We start from the raw sequence: 12,131 nt of genomic DNA, 5'->3' as shown, positions 1-12,131 counted from the left end.
TTGACTGTGAGCAATAGTAAGAGATGACAATGGAATAAAGCAAATGCCCTAATCCTTCCTCATTCATTCACTCTGCTGCTTTCTAAATGGCTTTACAGGACAAATGTTCTAACAATAATTGTAATCCTTCAGGGTTCCTGCACCATTTGGAAATAAAAATTAATGTTTTTATATTAGACTTAGAAAAAGAAAATAACCTATTAACCATCATTTAGACATCATGCATTTACTCTTATTGCTACTATATTATTTTTGTCACCTTTATTTTTATGAGATGCGTAGTTAAATGCATGCCCTAGCGCCTATATGGTCACTGCCACTACATATAGGTAGTTTTATTTTAATGGGGCGAGACAGAATATCAACCAAAAATGAAAAACAAAAAACAAATTTTAAATTGATCTGATTGAATGAAGTGCTGTGGACAGATGAAATCAAAATCCAGCTCAACCTGCTGTGAGGAAATGCTGATTATGAGCTAAAGAATAACATTCCCACAGTCAAGCACAGAGGTGGAAACATTATGCTTCGGGGCTGTTTTTCTCATAAGTTTACAGGATAACTTCAGTACATTGAGGAGCCAATGGATGGGGCTACGAACTGTAAAATCAAGGACGAGAACCTTTTTCTTTCACCGTGACAAGGACCCAAAACATACCACCACGGGAACAAAGGAGTGGCTAAAGAAAAAGGACATTAAGGTCTAGAGGCCTAGACAGTGACCAGACCATAATGTTATAGAAAAGGAGGAAGGAGCTAACCTGCAGGATTTAGAGAGTTTTTCTAAAGAGGAGTGGGACAAATTCCCTTCTGAGATGTGTGCAAACCTGGTGACCAAATACAAGAAACACCTTACTGCTGTGCTTGGCCATTAAGATTTCTCCACCAAGAAGTAAGTCATGTTTCTTTTGGGGATCAAATGCTTATTTTACTCAGTGACATGCAAATTAATTTAGTATTTTTATGCGATACATTTTCTGGATTTTTCTGTTGATATTCTGTCTCTCTTTGTTAAAATGAAGCTACCATTAAAATGACTGTTCATTTTTGGTAAGTGAAGACACTTACAGCAGAAGATCCAGTAATTATTCCTCAGAGCAAGAAGCCTTAAGAACTTAAAAATACTCATAACAGTTGGCCCAAGTGAAGCAGCAGAAACCGTGTGCTGACAACATTAGACTTGATGTAATAAGAAATGGCATTATTGGGTTGAAATATTTTTATGTACCACATTTATTATTTATAAGATAATAGGCTTTGTTAATCCATTTTATGTTTTTTAAGATGATGCTTCAAAAAAAAAAAAAAAAGAGCTCAGTTAAGTTTTAAGTGTTTGAAAAGGCTACCAAATTACAAGACCTCCTTCAAGTACAACTTTACATGTTGACTAAACACCTGCTGTTTCTTTTTACTCATGTGAACCACCACCTCCGCCAAAAAAATTACTGACAAGTTTATTTCTTGTCAAGGCAAATGTTATGGCATTATACTGTTTTACCTTCACATTTGAACATAGATACCATGATTTGCTGTTCTCTAGCCAGTACAACATGCTTTCTCTTCACACTGAAAGCCAGAAACTCCCTGCTGTTATCTACTTTGTATATTTAAAATGCTAAAAATTTCTATGACAAACCTGACAATGGCTCAGTAGTTGATTACTTCAATTATGCTATTAGGTTAGTGTTTAATTAACAGCTCAAATAAATGCATTCTAAAATAAATAGATGTGATCAAAACATAAGAAAAAAACAGATTTACTTTCTGACTTCTCTAAACTCAACATAGCAACATTTCTAACCTTTTAAAACTTGCATACAGTATTGTTAAGCTCTGAATAGGAAACCCTTTACTGTAACAGCTTCAGTTACGCTCAGATTACAATTATCAGGTTGTGATTAAGCAACGTGTAACACTGAATACCATAGGAGTCAGATTTTAGACTCCTAGTTGAGAAATTTGGGCTACAGTTGTCCTCGCAGGTAACAAACAAGACAAAACATTTGGCGTCTTGACAGCTCACAGATTCATTTTATGAACAATATTCTCAGTCAGTGTGCCTGGCTAGATAAGAGTGCAGAACAAACAAGCCCTGTGGTGTTTATCATCCAAACAACAGGGAGGTACCGCACCTGAGTGCTCGCGCTGGGTCGTACAGCAGATGTGGTGCCGCTCACATCCTGAATCTCCACTCTGCTGGACAGAACTCCGAAACACTGGGAAACCTCCTGGTAACAGATCCGTCTGAAAAAAGACAGTGATAGAAACACGTTAGTGAATATGAAAAGAGCAAATGGGTAAACAGGACAAAAAAAAAAGCACCTAGGGAGCCTGCTTTGTGTTTTCTGACTTGATAACATAACCTTATCAATAACCTAACCTGATAGCCTTTATCAAATGATATTAAGCCATGGCTATCACTTAAAAGATTGGAAAAAAAAGAATGACAAAAAATGATCCAGCGTATGTAACAAAACCAGTGTGAGAAAGTGGTTAGAACAAATGGGCACTGCAAACATGAAGAACAAACAGCATTATTTGTACAGATGATGGATGTGAAATGCTCATTTCAAGTTCACTTTTAACTCAATATTTGACTGACCTTGGAGATTCATACAGGGGAACAGTGCGAATGTGGAGTTTCTGAATCTCATCGATGGTTCCAATAGTCAGAGTGCTGTTGTTGGCCAGAGCCAAACTGTGATGAAAAACGCAGCATTAGTAAGGGGCGAGAAAAGAGGCAAAATACACCCACTATCTGCAAATCAAAAAGTGGGATTGTATGCATCTGTAATCAAAAGAGACTACATCTGAGTCAGCTCTGTCAGCTAGAGGATCAAAACAAAAGACGTTAAGGGCTTACGGCTACCAACTCTTCAGAGCACAGAAAAGAAAACAGATGAATTTCCCATAAAACCACACACACTGATAAAATATGAAGGTAAGAAAAGTTCTGCTGCTGACCTGTCGGGGTAGCCCTCGGAGTTGAGTGGGCACATATAATTGACCTCCTTGAGGTTGACATTGGAGAACACCAGCTTGTGGTTGGAGGAATAGATAACAGTGGGTCGGTCAGAGCAGGCAAAGACATTGGAAGTGGACAGGGATCTGAAGGTCCTCAGCACAGTGGGCTGTGTACCAAGAGTGACCTTCTTACGCTCACTTAGGGCACCTAGGAAAAGGAAACGAGATCAAACCACAGACTTGAAACAGCTTGAGAAATGGGTCTACATCCGTATTTGGGTCAAAAGAGCCTTTTGCCAAGTTCCTTTAAGCCACCCAGAAAGACGCACTGAGAGCGCATCCTCTGCCAAAACAAATGCTCTATCAGGGGGTTCACGAAATTCAACTTGGTAGTTTTTGTTGATCTCGCTGGCAATCAGACAAAATAAATAAATAATAAACAGCCATGATCACTGTTTCGCTGGCAGAGATATTCAGAGGCAAAGTATTAATGCTTCGCCCTTGTGTTCTCCTTGTGTATGCTGCTTTTAATGCTCACCAAACCATTCAGTGCCCCCATGAGGTCTGAATAAAAGCATCTGCCTTCATTACGTTTCACCACTCCATTCAGTTTTTTCTTTATCTTTTGTACAGCCAGTAGTTATAACAGCAGTATACAGAGAATAACCTGCACAGGCATTGGCCTTTAATTTGACTGAATTACTGAACCATATTTATATGAACACACATATATTATTTATTTATTTGCGTAGAGATAAAATCTGAAAAATCCTGTCTTAAAGTAAGGCTGAAAAGCTAGTTTATACATTGATTAGCTCCAGACTGTTGTAAATCATTACTCTCTGGTCACTCTAAAAGCTTGAAAAGCCATCAGCTGATTCAGAACATTACAGTGATTGTACTAACTGGGACTAGAGTATTTTTCTCCCATTTTAGCTTCTCTGCATTGGCTCCCTGTTAAATTAAGAATATAAAATCTTCCTCACATGCAAAATCTTGAATAATCTGACCCCATCATATCTTAAAGACCTCATAGTACCTTATTATCCTAACAGAGCACTTCACTTTCAAACTACTGGCTTATTTGTAGTTCAAATTTCATAAGACTATAATGGAGGGTAGAGCCTTCATCTTTTACGCCCCTCCTCTGTGGAAGCAGATCCCAGTTTGGATTTGGGAGACAGGCACCCTCTACTTTTAAGATTAGGCTTAAAACTGTCCTTTTTAACAAAGCTTAAAATTAGGCCTGGATCAGGTGACCCAGGTGATTCTTTGTGATGTGTTTGTAAATGAAATATGGCATATTTGAACTGCTGGTCTGACAAAACGAGCAATTAGAAAATGTATCTTTGTACTTTAATGGACCTCATAATTTCCACAATCAGTAATGAACACGTTAACAAACTGGCTCCCCATTGGACTACATCTCAGCACATGCCTACATTTCACTGTAGAGGCAGAACAGATTAAGTCTTGATTAAGAGGCATTAATGGATTTAAATGTTCTGATTGGTTGTGACTTACATAACATTCATTATTCTAATACAGTAATAAAAAAAAAGAATCAAAAACTTACAAAGATCGCTGTAAAACACTGCCAGATGTATTTGGGTAAATCAGACAGTGATAATGCATGCAGCTATTTAAAATTCAAAAACAGAAACCTGAAAATCAGTTTTAGTTTCGTCTGGCAGCAGTTCAGGACTATTCAACTACATTTACATCAAATGACTGCACCGCCTGTGATAACAGTTGTATAATGTCTTCTGGGGCTTTTAAATTTACTTTTCTTTTTTTTTTACTACTGAAATGACCTCAACTGGGTATCTTGACTGCATGATATCATTTCAGTGACACCATCCAGTCGTATTCTGGGCTCAGAGATTATGCACTAGAAAGAGCTGAGCATTTAGCAGGCAGGGAATGTTTATTAGAAGGAAATATTGACATGCTGAAAGTGCAGGATGATGAAGTGGTCATGAAGCCTGAGACCTAAAATTCAGAGGTTACCAGCCTAAGCAGCTTTTATTTTAACTAGCAATATCAGAAATACTACATTAATGTTAAGCAAGCTACCAGAGAGCCCTTTCTCTATAACATGGTCAAATTCGTTTGATCTGATGTGAATCACGCAGCATACTAAATGAAAACCGAGGTAATTAGTGGAAAGTCTTTGCTAGGCCTCAGTGCGTAACATTAGCTAATGCACATATAAACACTCACTGGACTTTACTGAATTGCACAGCATCTTTTCAGAACCAAAAAGCAGACGGTTAAACACAGAAAAGCATTTATTGTCTCATTCTCAAGTCCTCCTTTTACAATTCCTTCGGGAAATGCCAAAGTTTAAAAGCAGACCATATCTAACCAAATCACATTTGATTATAATTATGATGTGTCATAACTAAATGATAACTTTTTAAATAAACAACACCAACTCATATCAACTCAAACTCTATAATTTATATAATAATACATTTAAATATATCCTTCTCATGTCAGAGACCCTTCAATATTTCTATTCTTCTGGCCACACTTGGCCTTGATGTAGGCTGCCTTGGTCCTGTCTGTGAAACTGCTGCTTTTTTCTGCCTTTACCACATTGAAAATCTTTAACAGTTCAATGACAGCCTTTCAATCAAACTTATAACACAGCTTTCTTCAGGCAGTAGAGTTTCTGAACCAACACATCCAAATATAGTGCTGGCAGTTACGCAAGTCGACAAGAAATGATAAACTAAAAATGAAAATGCTCACAGACAGCTGCCTGTGGCCCAGCCTGAAGGTCCTTATCAGTCTGGAGAAGTCTGAGAAGCTCTCGTCTAAAGATTGTAGCGGTAACAGTGAGAAGGACCTACCAGTCTGCAGATCCAGACCAAAGTAGAAGAGTGCTCCATCTCCCAGGGCACACAGCAGGTAGTAGCTACCTTCAAAGGTGGTCATTAGGATGGAGCGAGGAATGATTTCTGAGGACACACACAAACAAGTGATTTATTTTTGCTGTACTCTGGAGTCACTGGTTCTATACTAAAGTGATAAATGTCTGTAAAAATACCTCCGTCAGAAAAATCAATCAGGTTTATTCAGACTGTGTGGTAACTTTAAAAGAAACAACATTTGAATGCTTCAGGATAAATATAAAGAGTTCAGTTTTGTTCAGTTTCCCAAACACCGGTTTCTTTGACTGCAGGCCAGTTACATCAAAACAACTTTGGCTCTGATTAAGTGCTTATTGGCTGACTCACCAAAAAGCACCACTGTTCAGATAGAAGTGTACAAAATGAAAAGGGGGACATATTTCCATGGAAATGTACATCAATTATTTTTAGCTGAGCAGGCCAAATTATTAAAGTTCAAACATGAAGATGTACTCTGAAGGACATGCATAGAAAGTCTAAAACACAATCAATGTAACAAAGCTAACATAGCTTAAGGGCAGGAGTGGGACGAAGTATTGAAATTCTGCTTCCACTGACAGATCTAAAAATGTCAACATGTTGAGTAGTACAGTACTGTGCAGAAGTCTCAAGCCACCCCTTATTTCTTTACGGGATGCTAGGAAAATATGTGCAATGATTTATTGAAACATGTCCAAACATACATGGAAAGACAGTATTAAGGCAAAAATAGTGGCATAACTACCTCTATTCTTCAACACAACCTGTACTCTCTCTTGCACAAGCTTTCCTTCAAGTAGTCTTCAGGAATAGTTCTCCAGGCTTCTTGAAGGACATTCAAAGCTCTCCTTTAGATGTTGGCTTCCTTTTGTTCTGTTCTCTGTCAAGACACAGCCATCCTGGGCCCAGCGCTGGATGAATGCGCTGGATGAATAGCTGCAGGGCAGGATGGCTGTGTCTGGATCGGCGTACTTCTCACCCCTTACCCACCCCTGTTGCTTGTCACGTGCTTCATGATGTTGTGATGTGGACATTTATGTGCTCTTTGTGCAGAGGAGTTTTTTTTGTTTTCTGTTCTCATGCTGTCGCCCCATAGGAGCCCAGCATGAGTAGAGGTCTCTTTTTTCCCCCCTCCTTGTCTTGCCCATTGTATTGTACATTTCAACGTTTTTCCATAATACTCCCATTTCGCTGCAGGGCAACTTGCATGTGACAAATAAAGGCTTTCTTGAGATGATTCCACACTGCTTCAATGAAGTTGTGGTCTGGGCTCTGGGGAGGCCAGTCCATGACTCATACTGTTCCACTGTGTGTTTTTCTTTTTAGACATACTTTTACTTTTCAGAATGGCCCTTTATTGTCATTGTACACATACAATAAAGCATGACAGATCACAATTTTACAGTACCTTTCTACCATAAGTTCCATTAATATTAGTAAAATCTCCAACATCACTGGCTGAAAGGTAGCTCCTAACCATTGCTGTAGATACTGTTGCACCTCTCTTCTGACCTGCTCATATTAATGAAAATGATTTGAACCAACATTTCAAATTGGGATTCGTCACTCCATAAGACCTTTGTCACAGATTTTCAATTCTTGTGTTCTTGTCAGCATTTTCTCTTTGTTTGCCTTCCATAAGAATAGTTTCTTCACACTGGCCCTGAGACCATTCCTGATGAAGCTGCAGTGAACAGCAGATGGATCAACTGATTGTAGATTTTAGGCCTGGAACAACTTCTTGACTACATTTCCAGAATTTTATGAGGACACGCTGCAAACCATGCTGAGATAAGCAAAGTTTTCAGTTAATAGTTCTTTAGAATCTGATTATCTAACTCTGCTATCGTTGGCATTTTTCATAGATTCAACTAAAAAAAGAAAAGAAAAGGGAACAAATTAAGAGTTTTTGCAACAGGATGCTAGTAACAAAGTGGCTAAAGATACAATATGAATCTAATTCTGTGAAATTGTCCGTTACGTCTAGACACAACACTGGATCTTTAAAGAACACCAATAATGAGGGGTGGCTCAAGACTTTTGCACAGTATTGTATATTAGCTACGAGTTTAAACTCTGCAGTCAGACTGTAGTTTGTATGGCAGCAGGCAAAAAAAAGTGTAAAAAGTTTGTTCACTGAGCATCTGTCAATCAAACACAGTTGGAAAATAAAGTGTGACACTGTGGGAAAGACTGTGGAGTTGTTCTTTGTGGAAAGTAAGAGGCCTGCCAGTGCCAGTTCACTGTGTTATGAATTTTTTTTCCAGTAACTGCTGACTTTTTCATAAGTTCAACCCAAAAAGTATTCAAGTCCTCTCTTGCATACTTTAAACATTCCAAGTTTAAATTCTTCTCAAGTGTATAAGTGGTGCACTAAATGCATTTAGATTAGCAGCATATTTAATGCTTAAGCACTCATCAAGTACTTGCTAAAATGAGCTGCTTCATGTGAGATGCCATTTACATCTATTAAACTGGAAACTGGAGATACAATCCATTTCACTGAAGCCATTACTGCACTATTATGGACCCATGCCTTGGAGTGATTTATTAAAATTCTTAAAGCAATAGTTTCACTATTTTTTTTGTTTTGTCCAGTTCTGTCCGGTCACAAATCAACATGTTTCAGCCTGCTTATTTTTGAGCACAAAAACCAACAACTAGCTGTTTCAGAGGTCAGTTTCTGTAGGAGTATTTCTTAGCTGGGAGCAGTTGAAGGCAACAAGAGAAGAGTTACTGCTCTCATATAAAAAAAACTTAATATAAAAAGTTAATTCCTGAACTTTTAAAAGGTGCTAGTAGGCATATTTTTTTACCATTTGACAAAGCCAGGCTATCATTTTCTCCCATGTTAAGCTTAGTATCTAACTCAACTGTTTGTTGGATTTGACTTTTTCCCCCAACCATCACAGACCTAAATTGAAGAAATGTAAGCTTTTTTTTTTTAGAGAGAGATCCACATCTCTTCAAATAAACCATGCACATAAAAAATGGAACCAGTTCAGTAGATCAGTGTGAACCAAAGTATTTTGTATTGTTTGCCTTTTCTGTGGCAGGTATGTTTGAGAAATTCTGTAAAAACAGCTTCCTCAAATGAAGTTTGTTCCTGTTTCAGTATTCTTAACATTATTTTTGCTATCAAATCTTATTGGGATTAGGCTTTGCTTAATAATTTTACACCACTCATGTTAGTAAATTACTGTGGTCACAGTGATATTGAGACCTCAAAGTTCATGTTATTCATACTTTCTGAGAACGGTTCAGGAATTGCTGCTTTTGTACAATTGTGCAGACCATGTATGCACTACTGTGCAACACAAATATACTTGAATGACATTATTTCCATCGACATCTCTCTCCACAAGCCACTAACAGCTTTCCACTGCTCCTGTCTGGGTAATCTGCTTCTCATTTCTCTCACCTCCACCGAGCATTTCCTTGTGCAGGGCTGTGAAACAGGGTAGTTTGAGCACACGGGCTGAGATGTCGGTCCAGAGTCCCACAGCACAGAGCGGTGACTCACCGCCGCCCTCCCCAAGAGGTGTGATGTCCAAGCAGGCGACCTCATGCTCCATTTCTGTGGTACTGAGAAAGGTGAGGAGGATTTGAGAAAACAGTAGCAAGCTGCCCTGCAAATTGTGAAAAGAAGTGTGACCAAATTTGGCATGCATAGACAAACACACACACACAAACACCTGACTAAAATAGCTAATGGGATAATTGTGTTACTGACACGGAGAAGAAGTTCTAATCAATTTTTCCTCAATGTGAGATACAAACTGAGAAATGTTACACTGATAAGTATGAGTCAGTTTAACACCAGCTAAAATTGCCAGACAACCAAACAACCAACCTTATTCAGTTCAGAGTAATGGTTGGTGTTGTAGAGGAAGAGGCAGTGTATATTTTAACCAGGTCAATCACAGGTCAATCACACTAGTCAATCACAGGGCTAACACAGACAGAGAGAGAGAGACAACTTTTCACACTCACATTCACACCTATGGCCAATCTAGAATCACAAATTAACCTAACATGCATGCCTTTGGACTGGAGGAGAAAGTTGGAATACCCAACTTTGCAGACATGGGGTGAACTCCAACAACAAAACTTCCTTCTCAAAGATGAGTGTCAGTCATACAGTTTACCTTCCTTGTTTATGCTCTGCTGAAAATATATATCTTTAATGACAAACCCCATTAGTGTGGGTGTATATGCTTGCTGAGTAAAAGCACAACATCAGGACATACAGCATCAATGTGGAAATATAAAATTACACATGCCACAAGAGGCCTTTTCTTTAAATCATTTTAAAATGTCTAATGCTAAACTTGATAAGCAGATCTAAACATACCAACAATTTTGAAAATGGAAAATATTCCAAGCTTTCAATTATAAAGGGCATCAAGTTAAATGCCCTGGTATAAAATCTGTAATTTACTGTCATTAAAATTATTTTAAAAAACAGCCTTTTAGTATCACACATCAATCTGTACAACGAAGGTCAAACATCTAAATTTGTCATTACTACAAAGAAAGCTTTGAATAAAATGACAAGAAAAGAACCTTTTCACTTTTTAATTAAAATGGCCAATGAACTGCATTGTAATGGAACAAGGCTACTCAACAATGCAAATATAATGGATAATCACTATCCAAGGTGAGTACTCGCACTTTAATTATATTAGAGGAGAGCATTAGAGTCCTGTACACACCTTTAAGCCAACAGTGACTTTCTGGTTTACACAGAATTTTGTGACGCACACAGCAAACCAGCTGCTTATTGATGCAGCCCAAACATTATTTCAAAGCCTCTGTTTAAGACTCTTCCCTCTGTCTCCGTTTCTTTTACGAACACCCACTGCAAACAAACACAGTGTTCCTCAAGCAGCCCTGGTGGCAAGCTTTACAACTGTGCATCCTTCTCTTCTAAACTACTGTGAAATAGTACATACATTACTGCAAAAGGGCAAAAGACAGTCATAACAGGAAACCAGAGCAGCAACATGAAAGAACAACAATAAAAAGTAACTCCACTATCCTCCTGCAGCGTATATTAAATTAAAAAAAAAAAAAAACATAACTGTGAGACTAATGAACTACTGGGGATAGAGTTAATTAACCTTTGTTAATAAGCTTCCATACCTCTGTTCTGTTGGGCATTGCATATGCAGTCAAATGTATCATATTGAATATTCAAATAACCTGAAAATAGTCTAATAGTTATATAGAAATTTCTTTACGAAACATTTGAGCCCAACAACCTGAATTAAGAGTTCACTTTTTATTAATAGGACAAGATTTAAGTCTCTGCACTCAGCTACTAAGATAACTGAATAGCATTAACTGCAGTATATAGCTTTATTGCTCAAGTGAATCTGTATCGAGGTCCCAGTGAAAATGATGAGATTGGACATTGGACATGCTTGTGAACTCGCAAGCTGCTCATATTTGCTCACTAAGGCTTTCCATGATAATTATGCAGCTAAGTGAGCAGCCAGTTGGCTTTGTGGAAAGACTGAAAGTGGGTTTTAATAGTGAATAAAAAATGTTAATAAGTCCCCATTTATGTCCTACCTGATCTGTTTGAGCTCTCCAGCTAGGATCTGCAGGTAGTAGAGGGCTCGCCCCACAGCAAGCACCACTTGGGTGTGGTTGCACGCAGCCACGCTGATGTTCCTGCCCTGTGGCTCCTTCCATTCACTCACCAACGTCTTGCTGTCCTGAAGCACCAGGCGCACAGAGCCTGATGTGATCTGGAGAGACATTATTTGTTATTTGGTGTTTCCACAGATGACAAAGAAACTGTGAGCTAGAAAATATTTTAAAGGATATCTTATTAGATCTTATTAAGATATTCTGTGCACAGAATATCTTAATCTATAAAAAACCAAAGAGGTTTCATCTTTCTTCTAATTTTTTACATAAAATTTCCCATCTAATGAATTCACCGTTAACATATCAGATGCTAAGACTGCTTTAAAACACTTCCATTCATACTTATAGAGCCGATGCTAGACTTAAAGATAAAAGATAAAAGCAAAATAAAAACAAATGAAGACAAAGCAAAGACTTCAGTAACATGCTTATTAGAAAATATAACAAAATCATTTTGTAGAAAATAAAGCAGTTTAACTACAATACAAATGTCAAGAAATATAGTATGATTAAAAGAAACATGAAGGATGAATGGCTGCCATTTGTTTGCTCCCAGAAATCACTTTTGTGAAACAACAAAACCAAATGTCATTGTAACATATAGTAATGATA

General features: G+C 37.9%; 1 protein-coding gene across 1 annotated transcript in view; it reads right to left on the bottom strand.

Moving 5' to 3' along the window:
* Positions 1–12,131, bottom strand: part of ddb1 (damage-specific DNA binding protein 1) — a 46,340-nt gene that overhangs the window by 16,561 nt on the left and 17,648 nt on the right. The window contains exons 13-18 of the mRNA XM_063471581.1: positions 11,439–11,617; positions 9,283–9,446; positions 5,823–5,930; positions 2,965–3,172; positions 2,603–2,698; positions 2,133–2,244 (exon numbers count right to left, since the gene is read on the bottom strand). Of these exons, the coding sequence (XP_063327651.1) occupies positions 2,133–2,244; positions 2,603–2,698; positions 2,965–3,172; positions 5,823–5,930; positions 9,283–9,446; positions 11,439–11,617 (867 nt within the window). The remainder of the gene's footprint in view (positions 1–2,132; positions 2,245–2,602; positions 2,699–2,964; positions 3,173–5,822; positions 5,931–9,282; positions 9,447–11,438; positions 11,618–12,131) is intronic.

This window comes from Pelmatolapia mariae, linkage group LG1 (genome assembly GCF_036321145.2).
Source record: "Pelmatolapia mariae isolate MD_Pm_ZW linkage group LG1, Pm_UMD_F_2, whole genome shotgun sequence".
In the NCBI taxonomy this organism is placed as follows: Eukaryota; Metazoa; Chordata; class Actinopteri; order Cichliformes; family Cichlidae; genus Pelmatolapia; species Pelmatolapia mariae.
The sequence above is the reverse complement of the archived record's forward strand: the minus strand, read 5'-3'. Positions and strand labels throughout refer to the sequence as shown.